The sequence below is a fragment of the Plutella xylostella genome, chromosome 28, assembly GCF_932276165.1.
Source record: "Plutella xylostella chromosome 28, ilPluXylo3.1, whole genome shotgun sequence".
NCBI lineage: Eukaryota > Metazoa > Arthropoda > Insecta > Lepidoptera > Plutellidae > Plutella > Plutella xylostella.
In genome coordinates this window covers 8,160,351-8,178,244 of record NC_064008.1, presented here as the reverse complement: position 1 = coordinate 8,178,244, position 17,894 = coordinate 8,160,351, and the positions used below count along the sequence as shown (strand labels likewise).

The window sequence follows — 17,894 nt, the reverse complement described above, 5'->3', positions numbered from 1 at the left end:
AGAGGTGAAACCAGGTGATGTAAATGAGTCATTTATCTTTGCAATGCAGCTGCGCGAAATCAGTAACACTATGATTTTCCAATAATTTACAACAAAAAAATAAAAAACTGACTTCAAAAATTACTAAAAAGTAAGAAATAATTAATAATAGCAGGAACTGTTCTTTTTTATATTGGTGCGGTGACAAAGGAATCTGAAGAAATATGGCACCAACTTCATTTGTGCATATCCCCAAGGTCTAAACTGCCTTCCTAAGCTTGGACCATTTCCCACCACGCTGGTCCACTGCGGGTTGGTGGGTTCACATATCTAGATGTGCTAAATCTAGATATGCAGGTTTCCTCACGATGTTTTCCTTCACCGTAAGAGCGATGGCATACATTGTACTTAAGTTAAAAGAACTCATTGGTACATGTCAGCGCCGGGATCGAACCCGCATCTCTTGCGTGAGAAGCGGGCGCTTACCCGACTGAGCTACCACCGCACTCAATACATCAAAAAAAGAATTTTCAAAATCGGTCCATAAACGGCGGAGTAATCGGTGAACATACATAAAAGATATAAAAAAAAGATCCCGATGAATTGAGAACCTCCTCCTTTTTTAGAAGTCGGTTAAAAACGACTTTCTGATCGAAGACGACAAGCCAGCCGAAATTTTTTTTTGGTTTAAGGTAGGAGAAACAGATAAATAGAGATGAAAATATAGCATAGAATGGATTAAAAATCAAACCCGGGAATTCTCGAGAATGCTATTTTTACCCGGTTTCGGGAAGGACAAATTTCCCGGGAATTCCCGGGAACACGGGAACGAAACCCTACTCTACTAGACATGCATGCCTTGAGGTTTTGTTATAGACATATTTTATGTTTAATTGGCTGGGATTTTAACCTTCCGTTTTTTTCGTTCAATTTATTCATTACTAATAACTGATGTGATCTAAAAGTAAGTTTATTTATAGTGCAGGTTAGAAAACATTCTGCCTGCAGCCAGTTTAGCTGGGCATAACAACCTTCTACAACTCTCATACACAGAAATCTTCAATATCTCCATTCAAACAGCAACAAAAACAAAAGACAATCACCTGCATTGACTTCCTTCGAGTCAGCTTCTGGGTAGAGCCGGAAGACCTTGATGATGTTGGCGCCGGCGGTGACCAGGCATGGTTCATCATTGTTGAAGAAGCAGCAGCTCACAGAGTGCTCGATACCAGTAGCCGGGTGCGTCTGCCGAGCTATCGAATACATTTTGAAGACGCTTGTTTAGACGCGCTTTGAGGTTATGTTTTCGTATAGCACTCTATTCTTGCATTTTGATTAGCGACACAGGTGAAGTAACTGAGTTAATGCACTGTTTGGTTTTTGTAACGATACTTTTGTAGTAAATGCGGATATTTTTGGTTAAATTTAAAATTGTTTACGCCGAACGTCACAGCGCTGCAAACTCACAATAAAGTGCGTTTGAAAACTACTTTGCCGGTAAACTGAGTAATCGAAGCGCAACGGAAAAAATATTTTAGGTAAATCATAATATTCTTTCAGTTACTTTAATTAAGATTTTTTAACTTTAAATCAAGTTATTTTTTGTTATTTACATAATTATTTAATAAAATAATAGACCAATTTTTACAATACGTAATGCTTAGACGTAATCGTAATGAATGTTTTGAAATGCTTTTAAGGGTCGTTCAAAAATTTCAAATGCGTTCAAAATCTATAAAGTGATTATTGAAACTTATCTTCCTTTCCCTCAGAAGAATGTAGTTCATAAAAAACGACAGGCCGGTGGCCATCTATTAGACGATTTTGGAACTTTTTAACTGTGAAGGAAATGTATTTTTCAATGAAGTAATTTTTTTAGATTTATTTATAAACCTAACGTTTTTGTTACTTAGTATGTATTAGTGATGTAACGAATGTGTGTTTTTGTACATTCGCGAATGCGAATGCGAATGCGAATATCTGATATCGATATTCGCGAATGCGAATGCGAATGCGAATATTCAGTTTGTGTTCAAATTTGGCGCCATTTGTATGGTTTGCTGTACTAGGCACATTCCGAATCAGACTAGCCAATACTAGACGCAGTTTTTTAAAGTAACTAAGTAGTTATACTTTTTGAAGCGTCTGTAGTCGAGCTAGCTTCAGTGATCGTAACTGATCACTGAGGTTAAGCAACAACTGGCACGGTCAGTGATTGGATATGTGACCGATTTCAAGTGTTTTTTTTCTGGAAGCTTCCTTGCTTACGACGGCTCGTTAAGCCGTGGGTCCCAGCTGATGTTTCGGCAGCAGCAGTCGTTAAGCCTTGTCAGAGACCTTCGGGCAGCTTGAAAACATCTGACAGTCGGGTTGCCCACTTACCCGAAAACACTCTCAGCGCAAGCTTGCTTGTGTTGGGGTCCACCATTCCACAATAGGCCAGCGTGGTGGACTAGGCCTAAACACCTTCCTTCGTTGGAAGGAGACCCGTGCCCCAGCAGTGGGGACATGATGGGTCGTGATGATGATGAAGATGACACTTTATTTAGTCCCGTAACTGTTACAACATATTGCGACTGTGAGCGGTACGGTTTGTGAGTGTGTAAAGGTTCTCACGAAATGACAGTGACACTGAACACGATTACCTATGGGTGATTTAATAGATTTCAGTGCGTATCGGAACGCAGTCTCAATTTTGTTCCGAGATTTGCCGAGCGGATACGAATCTCATCCGACAGATTTATCATTATAAATATAATACCAAATGATAAAGTAAAGACTGATAATGTGATTAAGAAGGTTACTTGTAAAAAAAGGTTATAAACGAATGGATTTTGATTTTGTTAATGTACCATTATTTTCAAATAGTTTTTTTTCTAACTAATACTGACATTCGCAAAATATTCGCACAAAATTTTGCGAATGCGAATGCGAATGCGAATATCCAAAAAAGTGCGAATATTCGCGAATGCGAATGCGAATATTCGTTACATCACTAGTATGTATACCTTACTGTAAAACCACTGAAATTTACCCACAGTCTGGCAAATAGTAGCAAATATAAATATTAGATAGGGTAACGTAACGTACCTTGGGACGCTGTACCTCGGGACATTGATTGTATTTTAAAAACCGGCTAAATAAACACATTAAAATTCTACCCTAGGCATAGTATTTTACTCGCTTGGCAAAACTAGTGAGTCTCGTGATCATACCAGCATCGAGTGTGTGGTGAAGACAATATGAAGTTTTTTGGAGTCAAAATAGTTTTTTGTGTTGCTTTATCTCATAGAGGCATGCTCAAAATAAAGACATGGATGTCACGTATAACTTTTCAGTTATTTAATTTTATGACATGGCAATTATCTGAAAGATTCCTGAATTAAAAATAAAGATATTTAAATTTTGGTTAAATATTGCTTTTTTGTACCTTGGGACACGATTAAATTTGTACCTTGGGACACTGTTTCCTATGGCTTTGTACTATGGAAAATGCAAACATCTAGATAACGCCTTATATCTCTGTTCTTATTAGTGCCAGAGTGAAACTAGACAGAAGAGAGATGCAGTAAATCAATAAGAACAGAGATATAAGGCGTTATTTAGAAGTTTGCATTTTCCATAGTACAAAGCTATAGGAAACAGTGTCCCAAGGTACAAACGTGTAACGTACCTTGGGTCAAAACAAGCATTTTTACTTTTATCTTAATTTAATAAAATCTGGCCACACTAAAGCTTTAGCACAAATACTAGTGATAATAGATTATATATCCTACCGAATAAAGAAAATTTTACATTAATATCTTAGTTGTACGCTGCGATAGCTTCATTCAAAGTTGGGGTAGTCGAAAATGTCCCTATATAGGTACGTTACGTTACCCTAAGTATAAGTACCCTTACTTATTAAATATTTAAATAAGTAGGTACTTAATTAGGTACCCCGCCGGTATTCGAATCCGGGACCTTCCCATCAGCACAAGAGTCAATTTTATGCTACATTCACAAACACAAAAATATTGTTTACTTACCTTTTGTGCCAAGTAAGAATACTTGCAGTAAGTACCTATCAAACTTTCCGCTATCCGACACGCCATCAAAGTCATATTCCAAACATCTGGAACGAGCATAACCTCTATAAGCGCATCTGATTCAACGTAAATAGAGTGAATCATTGCATGAGCCTGCAAGCGCCGTGTGCGATGGACCGTAGAATAAGTAATCCATTACAGACTTATGTCAATAAAGTGTGAACCGTGAAAGAATGCGTGAAAGGAGAATAAAACAAGAGTGTAGACCTGCAGTTTCAGTAGCTTATGCAATTTTATACAATGACTAACTGAAATAGAACTAGAATGAATGTAGGAAGGAAGATGCCGATTCCAAATACTTATATTATGACTTTTTCAGCAAATCGTTGTAACGAGGATAAAACTTAGGCCTTAAAAGTACGAAGCTTAGTAGCATGTTTCTGAGCTACCACGGCTCTACAATACTGTAGTTTACAAAAAGGGTACAAACTCTCCCTCGTTACTCAACTTGAAACTTACCTTCTTAGTTCAGAATAAATAACAACCTCCAGAGCCTTTTGATATTTATGAACCTATCTTCTGGTACCTAGTTAATAACAAATAATAATCAATAATTAAAATCCATAAACATACTTAACTAGTTATTTTTTTTTTATAAATCTTAACTAGGTATAAGTACTTACCTACTTACGTTACCGAGCTTTAACAAAATCGATAAGTACATTAGGTAGGTATTTAAAACAAGACCAAATTAGCTAAACCAACGTTCTCTTTTCAAATTAATTCCGCGGCAATCGAAAGCCAATCATAGTGACCCTCCATGCAGTCTGTGAATGCTGACACGAAGAGGTCTTTCAATACTGGTGAGTTGAAAGAAGAAAAATAAAATATAACAACGCGACGATCGCGACTGTCACTTTAGTATAAAAATGGCGCGCGAAAAAATTGTGACATCATAAGTGTTTGATCAAGACGGGGAGGTGGAGTATCAAAATGTGTGCAGTAAAATTTTGTGTGAGTGTTAAATAAACTGTAATAATGATAAAACCTTAAAATCTCTTAAAATATTTGGTATTTAATGTTAATAGGTGCATTCAAATCTTGCTAAGTATAACTTTAGCTAGATGTTAGTGAGTTATTAACACACTCACGGGCAATGAAAAGGTTCCACTTAGAAATGCACCAAATTACTCCTAAACGGAAAAGGCTAGCTTAATGACGATTTCTGCAACATTGAAGTAAGTACATTTAACAGAGCATCAGGATATTACAAACTAAAAACGGTAATATTTTATTGCAATTTTAAATTAAAAGTTTGAAAAAATTTAGGTCGTTTGGTGCCGGCATTTTGTGAGTGGAACTATTTCAATGCCCGTGAGTGTATAACTTAGACCACAACTTTATTAAGTTACCAACGGAGTAAGTACTAACATATAACACAGAATAACAACTAGTACCTACCTGCTTATAATAACGTTTGAAATTAATATCCACCCCTGTCCAGTGGCTGTTTATGTCCCATTTATGATATAATATCTCATAAACCCGTGGCACACGGCTCATCTGATTTATCGAGTGCACGTCAGCTTTATAACGTTTAAACAGCGTGTTAGAAAGATTTACCGCCACAGATTAATGTTTTCGAGACATTCCCAGTATATTAGCTACGCTTTGAGCCTTTAAAATGGCGGCCGGAAATGCAGGCTTTGTGTTTACTTCCGGTTGGAGAAGTGCGCCTTTTTCCGGCATTTAGCGTTGGCGGGAAAATGTACGCTCTGGCGACTGTGCCTCTGTCTCAAGCTTAAAATGTAATTTTTAACGTCTTATAAGTAGGTGTCTTTTGTTATTGTGCTAGTCGCAGTGCAATTTCAGTTTGTTTTGAAGCGGTCGTTAAAAGTACATGTTGTACGGTTCGGCTTTCCGCCATTTCCGCCATCTTTTTCATCGCGTTTCCGTTTCCGTAAAAGAAAAGTTTGGGATACTTACCTAATTGAGACATTGGGAGTCTTGGAAATTAAACTTTTTCGTTATCTACCGCTTATGTCCAAATCAATGGAGGAATCCAAAAAAAAAATTAAGTACATTCATATTCAAAAAGGTGAAATTTTTAAAACGATTTTTTTCAATTACTGGGCAAGTCTAAGGAATTTTACCATGCCTGATATTTTTTACCCTTCCCCCTCAACTCGATCACTCTTGACACCATAGCACAAACGTTGACACGCACACATCTTTTCATATTTCTTTCCTCACCCATTGCATTGTCTCAAGATAATTCGCCCCCCATAATAATAACTCCTGGGGGGTTACTTTATAGATAGATAGATAGATAGATAATTCTTTATTGCACACAAACACAAAAATTACACGAGGAAATACACAACATAGATGGTACAATTGGCGGCCTTATTACTAAGAGTAATTTCTTCTTTATATATTATTATGATCAGTAGATCAGTATACTCTATACGTATCAGAGCGCTGCTACGCGGGCCACGACTCTATCTCTTTCTATTAAACGTGTCGATTGCACGAAAGTTCTCGTTCGTTAGTTTTTCGTCAGTATAGAGTAACCCCCAGTTATTTTGCCAGAGAGAACCAGGCCTTATGACCTGCAATTAAGGGTGGGGATGGCAGTAGGGGGGTAGTGTCAAATGAAGCCGACGAAGGCTGGCCGGACAGATAGCAAGGCGATGGAATGGGGTGCACATGATAAAGGGTTTACTTGGTATAAAAATATTTGGAGCTACTGGGATTTTGAGTTTCGGACAATAGTTTTGTATGTTACGGAAGGATATGTCTTGTACTAATGTTTACATAGAGTTATCATTTAGGTACGGTCAGGTGCAGAGAAACCTGACCCCCCTCTCATAGTAACAATGCTTCTGAGGGGGGTCAGGTTTATCTGCACCTTACTGTACCTTTGTAGGTGTTCAATAATATTTTGTAAATCAATAGTAGGGTATATGCAACTATACATTACCGCTCTTACGGTGTTATTTTTTTTTATAATAACTAAATAGTTGGGTTATTTGTAAATGTTTTTTTAAAGATGTACTTATACTTATTTAAATTCTAACTTTATATAGGATTGGATAGGTCGTCACTGCCACTGGTAGAATAGGAGGTAGGCAAGTACATTCCCACGTAACAACATCTAGATAACACAAAAAGAAAATAAATAAAAAGTGCCGGAACAAATTATCCAATTACAAAGTTCTTCCACTTGTATCGCCGCTGTGGTCTAGAAAAGTTAGATACCTAGGTAATCTAGGTCTTACTTGGCTTACCTGCGGAACACAATGGTAAAGGAACTAAGTTTCTCCTTAGTGCCTAGTTAGATAATTATTAACTTCCAGTATTAATGAACTACTCATTTTGTTCCTTGATAATGCGTAGTTTAACATGTGTTGCAAAAGTAGTCCTTATAGTTCGAAAGGATGCGACTTAGAGGGTCATTCTGAATTCATAATTTTTGTTGTAAGACATTTGGAAATTCAGACAAAGAAATCAACACCCCTAAAAAATTTACTACACCATTTTGTTTACTACAGCATTTTGTACACCTTCCTCATTTATTCTTTAAGTCTCTCCTCCACCCAAAGGTTGCCTGGAAGAGATCGCTTTTAGCGATAAGGCTGCCTATTGCGTTGTATTGTAAATTATTATTTGTGTAAATTGTCAATAAAGTAGTATTCTATTCTATTCTATTCTAAATACGTGGTTAACAAAATTTCTACGGAGAAGCACATCGGAATCTACAATGCTCACCCTACCCAGTACACCAGATTCACAATTTGTCGCAGTGTATTTTTGAGTTATGGCTTCGCGTAGGGTGGCCACACTGCAATATACGGCAGTTAGGAACGACGGCGGCGGTGGCGGTGGCGTGTGCAAACGGAAACTTGGATTTAATGAGTTTGTTGTCGGCCACACTAGGACATTTGAGTAGAGCGCCTATTGCCTATTTTCTATATCTATCGCCATATCGATCACTGGAATTTTTTATATGGTAATTGTAATTTTATTTTGATTGCTCTCTTGAAGGCTCTCCTCCCAAGTGACCTCTTCCTGAAGGCCTAGCACGGGGTGCAGGGTCTTGGGCGCCGTGCTAGGCCTTCTTGTACTACGCTATTATAACTGGTTCATACTTTTATCACGGTGACCAACCCAAGACAAGCTCTAGTGTTTATCACCGACACGCCAAGTAGAAGCATTTGATTTCTCAAATGACGTTATGTAGGTACTACCTACTACGGTTCGGTCGCATTCATATACAAAAGTCATGGGCAAAACAAAGTATTTTGTTTACTTAAAGATCTGCGAACTATCTGTATTGGTGTTGAAACAATTGTAAGTACTAATCTATAGGAATCGACCCGCCTACTAACTATTTTCAGTAAAGGGATAAAATGAAGACAATAGGATCCCAAATATTGTGTTCGGGTGTCGCTTCTGTCGGCCTCAGATCCAATACTTAGTTATTTGCGAACAGTTCACTGGAATTTACAATTAGGTATTGTTAGAGACTGTTGATTGACGGGAAGTTGACTTATTCATGTATTTTCTGGGAATTTAGTGGTCAAGGGTGCCTTTTCATCAGAGATGTGCTATGCAGCTATCCTACATTGGTGTGAATGATATCCGTTCTACCCAGTGCTATGCTATGTGGACCAATGTACATACATAATATTTATAATGATTGGTGGATATCAAACGAATTCAAAGTAAAACATAGCACATTTATGTTGAAAAAGCACCCTAAAGCTTAGAAACGCGTGATGCCTGCCCACATGTTCACACACGACGAGTTGCGCATGGGATAGCATTTGAAATCGGATCATCACTGTATTCCCTGACACGGTAGCTGGAGTGGTTGACTGAATGAATCTACCTGATGCGAAGTACTTACAATTTCTCCATGAAGTTTAGACCACAAGGGGCACAAAGATCCATTCTCACACGCTATAAAGAATAGAATAGAATAAACAAAGGACCATCGGATGGTGCAATGTTTAGTGTCCGACCGACCATAATTAATTAGGCTTCAACTTCCATTTCAGTTGCCTGTGGCCTTGCTGCTGTCGTCTGTCCTCGGCCAGTCGCCATCGAAGTGGTCTCCATACATGCTGCAGATAGGGAGCCAGCAGTACATGGTGCAAGGGGCACCCATGCAAGACCTTCAGGTAAATGGGAATGTGTAGAACAATGTGGTTTTATGATGAAAACTACAGACATATAAAATAGCGCTATCAAATAGTTACCGCATCTTTCAAATTCCGTAGAGTCACAGTATGTTCAGAAATGGAATTATATTTCATTATTGTTTGATAATGTTGATTTAGGTAAAGTAAGCTGCAAAGAAATGGAGACTAAAGTCTTTTTTTAACTCAGATACCTACCAATAGAACAATACAATCGACTGTTGACGAACCGTTCAGAATCTGTCAGTATGTATCTGAGATTATAAAACAGACTTTAGTACTATAGTTACTTTACAGAGTGCTACGCAAATATCTGACCTGTAATAATGTCATTTAAATATCTAATACAGGGGTGGGGTGATCAGATATCAGCGTAAGAGACTACCTATAACTACCACCAAAATGTTGATAAAAATGTCTAACTAAAACGGCCGTCTCTATGGCAAGTACCTACTACTATGTACTACTATAATAAGTAGGCAGTTGTATTAGGGTCTGTGGATACGAATCTTGCTTTACGTGTTTCGCTGAACGAGTCTGCTTCTGTACATAAACAAATGTGGTTTAGGGACAGGCTGTAAGGTCTTTTCCTTGTTGATTACCTAAAAAATATTTTAATTTCATCAATTTATTGTGACATCAACGGTGCAAAGCGAGCCACGAAGTATGTACCTATAGGTACCTTGTTTACTCCGATATTCATTTTTATAGATTTCAGTAGCCTGCTCCCATTAGAACATCGGTAACAAACACTAATATCATTCGGTCTTCTGTGTTCACATTCGGTCTTCTGTGTTCATCGCGAGCGCACGTATCTATTCTATTGCTACTAACTATACCCTCCAGTTAAACTTGTTTGCGACTGTCGAATAGTGATGGGACATCGCAACTTAAATCATGGCACTCCAACCGACCATGGACAACTATTTGAGCAGATCAACATCTAACTCCAGCTTGAATAGTAAGCGACCTGCTGAAGATGATGACAACCAAATCTGGCACAAACCCAAGCGGACTGCCCTCCGAAGAAACGCAGCTGGAACTTCAAGTACTGTCTCTACTGGCAACAGGTATGAAAATTTACCAGTCGAAGCTGACTCCGATCCTAAAGCACTCCAATTCCGTGAAGCTTCAATGTTGAAGAAGAAAAGATCTGGCCACATCCCCCCCATCATTATTGATATACAAAAAAATTGGACACATCAAACCATCATAGATTGCATTGGCAAATATAATAAAAACTTTCACCTGCAATACAGGAACAATAATAAAGTCGCGGTTGTCTGTTATTCTCCTGAAGCTCATCAGAGCATAAAAGAGGGTCTCCGTAAAGAAGAATTATTATTCCTCACATACACACGCAAAGATGAGAAAAAGTCCAAGGTAGTCATTCGAGGACTCCCTTCTTACGCTGAAGAACAACTGGCAAATGAGCTAGAATCAATTGGATTTGAAGGTGTCTCAGTAATAAAACTGAAGCCAAAATCAAGTGAAGGCATGCCTTGTCCACCCTTTTTAGTGCAACTGCCTGCTGGATCGGACATTCGCAAGTTCCGTCAAATCAGATATCTATGTAACTGTGTTGTCGAAATTCAGAAATATAAAGCTAACTCATTCATGGGTACATTGGGTACCCAATGCTTTAGATGTCAGGGGTTCGGACACACTTCATCGAACTGCAACATGCCACCTCGCTGCGTCAAATGCAAAGAAGCCCATTCTACAAGAGATTGCCTTAAAAAAGATCGCACCGAACCAGCTGAATGCTGCAATTGTTCTGAAAAACATCCAGCCAACTACATGCAATGTATCAAGCGACAACAGTATCTCGAGAAACTACAGTCCAAACGTGAAACACATGTGGCTCAACGCCGTGAGACAGCTGTGAAACGGGAATCGTTCGTGAAACACGCACCTCATCCACAACGTAATCCAAGTCTGCATCTCAATCCCAAGGAATTCCCCTACCTACCAAGCAATAACAATTCAAAGGGCCAAGCATGGAAAAGTACTCCAATGGACGACGGTTTGCGCACTAACACTGCGAATCTATCATCAGACCAGGCAACCGAAGAAATGTTGACCATACTCAAGACCATTCAATCGCTTAAAAACCAATTCTTAAGCTGCAACTCGATGATGGATAAAATCATTCTTATTATTACCCACCTTGGTTGTTATGTCTAAATATGACGAACTAAAACTATTGTCATGGAATGCTGATGGCGTAAAAAATAAGAAGGGTGAACTACTGGATTTAGCGGTGAGTGACCTGTCTGTCGAAGTAATAGCTCTTAGCGAAACCCGACTACCACTAGATGCACCTTTTGACATCCCTGGCTATATATGCTATCGTAAAGACAAGCATGATGATGGTCGAGGTCAAGGGGTTGCCATTTTAATTAAATCTGATTTAAAGCACGAACGAGTTAAGTTGCCATATACACACAATATGGAAGCGATTGGTATAGTCACAAACGTCACTGGGACTAAAATAATTATATTGTCAATTTATCAGTCGCCCAATTTGCCACTCTTAACTGAAGATCTAGACGCTTTATTAGGCTTAAGTGACCACGTTCTAATCATGGGTGACTTTAATGCTAACCATGAACTGTGGCACAAAACTAATAAGTTCAAAAACACGCATGGCAAAATACTGTTTGAGCACATGGTAGAGAACGATTACGTAATTCATGCATCGCCCACTCCATCACTTGTACACTATCGCCCCGAGTTGCAACCGACGAATCCAGACTTAGTCCTAGCTCGAAATATAACAAATATAAGTAATGTAAACGCTATCCCCGCCCTCTCTTCTAATCATTTTCCTATCTACTTCAAGTTGGACAGTCCTATTTTACGCACTCAACTTAAACAATACTGTTATGCCAAAGCCAACTGGAAATCATACCGAGCCTATCTTGAAGAAAACATTGTTTTAACTTCTCAAGTTTATAACACCACTAAAGAAATAGATATAGCCATATCCCAGCTAACGGAGTGTATCTCAGCTGCAAGGGATAAAAGTGTACCTTTAACCAATATCAATAATAAAGTTCTAACATTACCTAAATACATTAAAAATATTATCAAAAATAAAAATCGTTTACGCAGACAGGAGCAACGGTCAATTGATAACAATATAAAAAGAACTTTGCGATCTGAAATAAACTACTTACAAAAATTAATACAAAGTCATATATTATCTCACAATAATAATATCTGGAATTCAAAACTCGAAAAAATCGATAATCCTACATCAGACCTATGGCGTCTAGCCAAGCAACTTAGAATAAGACCAACTGTAATACCACCATTAATTAAGGTGGATGGTACTTATACTACAAATATTGAAGAACAGTGTGAGACACTCGCTAATGCGTTCCATGACAACATGAACTTAACTCGAAACTGGGACAGCGGTAACACGGAAATACTCGTCCAAAATTCAATGAAAATTATAAATACCAACTCGGATACAAAAATGGGTAAACCAACTCGGCCCAAGGAAATATGGAAGTATTTAAAACAACTAAAAAGACGAAAATCTCCCGGCCCCGATCATATCCACAACGCTTTGTTAAAAAACCTTTCCCAAAAATCTGTTGTTATGCTTACAAAAATCTTCAATGCTTGTCTCAAACTTTCGTACTTTCCAACCATCTGGAAAATAGCAAAAGTTATTGCTATAAAAAAACCGAATAAAGACGAAGTGGTTCCTTCTAGTTACAGGCCAATAAGCTTGCTGCCCACTATTGGTAAACTCTTTGAGTCTGTTATATATTCACGTCTTCTAGCAGCTTCCAGTCATCTTCTCATAAAAGAGCAATTTGGATTTAGAAGATCACACTCGACTGCTCAACCACTTGCTAGGCTCGTTGCAGAGCATATAGCACATAACTTAAACTTAAAAAAATCTACTGGTATGTTCCTTTTAGATATCGAAAAAGCCTTCGACACAGTTTGGCATGAAGGTCTCCTCCATAAACTAGTAATTAGTGATATACCATTGCCACTGGTAAAGCTTATACAATCTTACCTGGACCAACGTGAATTCCGTGTTCACATAGGAGATACTAAGTCTGGTTGTAAAAAAATACCAGCGGGAGTCCCGCAGGGCTCAATTTTAGGACCGTATTTATTTTTAATATACCTAAATGATATACCAAGACAACCTCGCACTAGTCTTGCATGCTTTGCCGATGACACAGCTTCCTTGACATCATCAGAAGATATCGATTTAATAATTGATCGCCTTCAACTATCACTCGAATTACTCCACTCTTATTTTACGAAATGGAAGCTAAAACTTAACGCAACTAAAACAGAAGCTATAATGTTTACCCGCCAAAGAGCATTACCTAAAAATAAATTAAAAATTAATGACCATCCTATTCCATGGAGTCAAAATGTTAAGTACTTGGGCATTACGTTTGATAAGAAATTAAACTGGAGCAAACATATTGAGACAATAAAATTAAAAGGGCTCAAAGCAATGAACGCACTAAGCCCGATATTTAATCGCCGCAGTAAATTTAGTAACAAAATAAAATTAAAATTATACTCGACTTTAATGCGTCCCTGCTTTACTTATGCTGCACCAGTTTGGAGCAGTACATGTAGTACAAACTACGTAAAACTACAAGTTATTCAAAATCGGGCCATCAAGATTGCGTATAACACTCCATTTAAAACAAATTTAAAAACATTACATAAGTCTATACATTTTCCTACCATTAAAGAATTTATTTTTAAATTGATGAAAAAATTTTATGTCGAGAGAAATCCACATCATCAAAATAGCTTGGTTTCATCGATAGGTCAAAGTCGTAGCCATAACTTACCATACTTCGACAGATATGGCACTTACCGCTTGCCCCATCACTATTTACTAGACAATGCGTGACGTATCTACGATGTCGCCTCGAGCCCGATCCAAGTCGATCTCGCACTGCCTAGAGATCGTACCCACTTGTGCCGTCTCGCTCTCACCCGAAGTAACTAACGAGACGCACTGCACAAGTGCACATTCCATTCCCAAATCGATAAGTTTTGGTCAGTCAACTTATATTTGAATTGAGATGTAACATTTTGTTTCGATGTTTTTGTGACTTACCTTCGTTTATTTCGGATATAATTAATTAGGTATTAATAGTTAACATGCAAGTTATATCCTGATTTGTATTAAGTTAATGCACTTAGGTACATAATATAATTAAAAATATTGGTGGTTAAATAAATTATAAGTAGGTAAGTACTAGATTATATCGCCTTTATGCATAATATAGGTACTTAAACTTGTCTTCCTTAATTGATATTGTTTTTAACTTAGGTACATAGCGTACTCCCCTGTGATTGTTTACCCCAACTGTTTGTTTGTTAGTTTTGTACTGCTGTTATAAGCGCATTGTAATAGGTATTTTTTATACTGAACTAGATATAAGCGCATTCTAATTTAACGCAATTTACCACATTTTGTAATCTTAATTAGGGTAATAATGGCATATAATAACTTAAGTATAATCTGTTATTTAACTTTTTGTAGACGTGTTAGTCTGGTAAAAGTAGGTCCTTTTAAATTAAGTTAAACTAACCCCCTTATTCATAGAAAAGTTACAATACGTTTTAACTAATAAACTGTTTTGTCCCTCTCTGTCAAGAAACAAATTGTTCTTTGTCGGAGAGGGACAAAACAGTTTATTAGTTAAAACGTATTGTAACTTCTCTATGAATAAGGGGGTAAGACTATAGTCTAATGTTTATGTATTTTGCTTATGATTAATAAAGAACTTTGAAAATCAACAAACACTAATAGATAAGTAGCGTATAAGAAATTTTGTTACCCGAATTGCTAACTCAAAAATATGGCAAAAATTTGACATTTGAACACCAAAAACGCTTGAGAATTAACAGACATCTGCCTCACTGGTACACAAATTCAAATTCAAATTCAAATTCAAATGGTTAAATCGACGTAAAATTTTACAATTATTTGTCGATAGTCATCTACCACCATTTCACAAAGGCCCCGTCATTGAGAAGGAAAGAAATGGCGAAAGAAACTCCTCGAGCATCTTTTCAACTTTTTCCTTATAATCTATTACAATTTTTACTTATATCTAGTACCTACAATTTTACTTAAGTACCTATATCCATTTCATTTTTTCAATAGCCTTAGCTGAGGTGGACAAGACCACGCGTTTTTGTCGTTTAAATAATCATTTATACTATAGTAAGCTTTACTACATAATGTGGCTTTAACATAATTCTTAAATTTTTGCTCAGTAAGGTTTATTGCTTCATTTGATAATTTATTATAAAAGCGTATACAGTTCCCCATGAATGATGTGTTTGTTTTCGAAAGTCTGAGTGTCACATCATACCTACTGGTACCTCATAGTACTTTTCGATCCTCGCAGTCAAAAAATCAAGGATATTTTATAATATATGATCTCAGATCTAAGGATAGCATTCCTTGGGAATGACCCGGCTAATTCACAGCATAACTGACTTTTTTCAGGGTTGTGGTCGTAACCATTTTACGGTCGTGTATATTTGCTGTCAGACGGGCACAACCCTAGATTTTTTTTTGGGTATTTTATACTTTTGACCTTAAAAAGAGGCGCTTGCTGAGTTATTTATTCTTTAGCCGCGTTTGCTTTACTGACGCAGCTAAAAAATATGTGGTAATTCATGTCTGTTTATGCGGGAAATTTTATTTGGCCAGTTCTAAACTTGCTTGGTGCAAAGTTTTTCATTATTACGATACGATTGAGGTTTTTTTCAGCTTTTTCAGACAATTGCAGGTCACTGCCGGACATATACTTAGGCTTTGCCCAAAGATCACTATGAAAGTACGCTAACGAAAAATAGGCACAAAAAATAGTTTAACAAAAAAATGCAATGTTTTACGTAAACAACTTACTGCTAAAATGAATTCTTTCGACGAGCTTTTTTATCTTTCTATCTAGACCTAGGCGTTTTATTGTGTCTAGTTTTTTGTCGGTTAGCGTGGCACGTAGACTATTGCAACTCCATTTACTTAACTAGGTCTTTACGTAACTAGAATACCTAGATTTTATTTAGTTTGCTTATACTCGTAGTAGTGGCTTAAAGTGTGAACGATCAGTACAAGTTTGATAGTCGAAAACTATAAAAGTTTGCGTTTTGTCGCATACAAAGTGAAGAATCTAGCGAAAACTATATGAAAGTTTTAACAGATAATTAATATGCAGATAAGAAATGAAAAGCAAAACTTTTTTGTGAAACCCGTACTAGAGGCCAAAAAGCTGATAATCATTTACGGCTGGACATACGCCTTTCCCATGGTGCTCTAAAATACCTTATATACATACCTACATAATTATTATAGTCATCGAACTTGCTCAGCCGATGATATAAAATTGACGAGTCATTGTGTTAGAGAAATGTTTCATCAAGCTTGGTTAATCCTCGCCAAAGCTATGCGGTCATTTGTCATGACTTTTTAAATGCAATTTTATATTATTATTTCCCAGGGTCAAGCAACAGAATACAGCAACTTCAACTTCGGGCCACAGAACGGCGGACAATCTTACGGGCAAGAGTTCACGAGTCAAGGTGAAGGCTTCCCAAACGACGGGCAACAGTTCGACTCTAAAGACTTCGGACAAAACAATCTAAAGCACGATTTCAATAATTTTAAACCACACTCGTACAACGTACACCAGCACGTAGAAGAAGAAAACCCAGAACCAATAAAGCATTACAAAGAAGTAGTGGTACCATTGCCTAAAAACGTAGAATTCAAAATAAACCAACCAATTATAATACCGGTACCACACCCGGTTCCAATTCACGTACCGGTACCAAAAGCGGTCGTGATACCGATTGTCAAAGAAGTAGCGATACAAGTTGAGAAATCGGTACCTTATCCGGTAGAGAAAACTGTTCATGTACCAAAGATCAAAGAAGTACCTTTTGAAGTGGTTAAGCATATTATTGTGCCGGTAGAGAAACCGTTCCCGTTTAAGGTACCGGTTTACGAAACCGTTATTCATAGTAAGAAAGGGTCGTATAAAATTTAAGATTGTTTTTTTTTTGTTGTAGCTTTCATTATTTATTCAAAAACATTTTACAACTGAAGTTTAATATGGCATTAGGTTTGCATAGAAATACATTCGCGGACAATGAAAAGGTTCCACACTCTAGGTAATTTTCTATGTCACTGAAACTTTTTTATTTAAATTAGGCCTTTTTAAAATAGCGCCTCCACATTCTATCGGCTTTAGTGTTTAGTTATACTGCTATTACAACGTGAAGTACTTAAATGAAATCAAATTACTTATCAGTTTTCGTTAAAGTTTAACATTATTTTTATATATTTGTTTGGGTGAATGAATGCTGTTTTGTTATATTAGTATAAGGCCCTGTTCCACAATGTCTGGTTAGCGGCTACCTGTAAGATAAAATATATGCTGTCACCCTCTGTTATTATTTTTTTGACAGTGACAGCATGCATTTTATCCTACAGGTAGCCGCTAACCAGACATTGTGGAACAGGGCCTAATTCTGTGAACGATTGGTTTGCTTGATGAATGTGCACATTTGTGTTATAATGTTATAATGATTACATGAGATTTAGATGGCAAATAAATATAATTGTTTCCTATAAATGTGTAAATTATCATTTTCATACCCA

The 17,894-nt window shown here is 37.2% G+C and overlaps 2 protein-coding genes across 2 annotated transcripts in view; one reads left to right on the top strand and one right to left on the bottom strand.

Moving 5' to 3' along the window:
* Positions 1–1,495, bottom strand: part of LOC105390155 (cleavage and polyadenylation specificity factor subunit 1) — a 54,512-nt gene extending 53,017 nt beyond the window's left edge. The window contains exon 1 of the mRNA XM_048631447.1: positions 1,083–1,495. Within this exon, the coding sequence (XP_048487404.1) occupies positions 1,083–1,245 (163 nt within the window). The 5' untranslated portion in view covers positions 1,246–1,495. The remainder of the gene's footprint in view (positions 1–1,082) is intronic.
* Positions 1,496–4,940: 3,445 nt separating this feature from the next.
* LOC105390164 lies at positions 4,941–17,612 on the top strand. The gene is made up of 3 exons (XM_011561413.3): positions 4,941–5,021; positions 9,071–9,193; positions 16,732–17,612. Exons 1-3 carry the CDS (start codon positions 5,001–5,003, stop codon positions 17,278–17,280), a joined length of 693 nt encoding a protein of 230 aa, XP_011559715.3. The 5' UTR covers positions 4,941–5,000; the 3' UTR covers positions 17,281–17,612.
* The last annotated feature ends 282 nt before the right edge of the window (positions 17,613–17,894 follow it).

Excerpts from the sequence above, each read along its gene's own strand:
- LOC105390164 (XM_011561413.3), top strand. The coding sequence starts at position 5,001 with ATGTGTGCAGTAAAATTTTGT. Across the intron at positions 5,022-9,070 it reads TGTGTGCAGTAAAATTTTGT|TTGCCTGTGGCCTTGCTGCT; the intron begins GTGAGTGTTAAA and ends CTTCCATTTCAG. Across the intron at positions 9,194-16,731 it reads CACCCATGCAAGACCTTCAG|GGTCAAGCAACAGAATACAG; the intron begins GTAAATGGGAAT and ends ATTATTTCCCAG.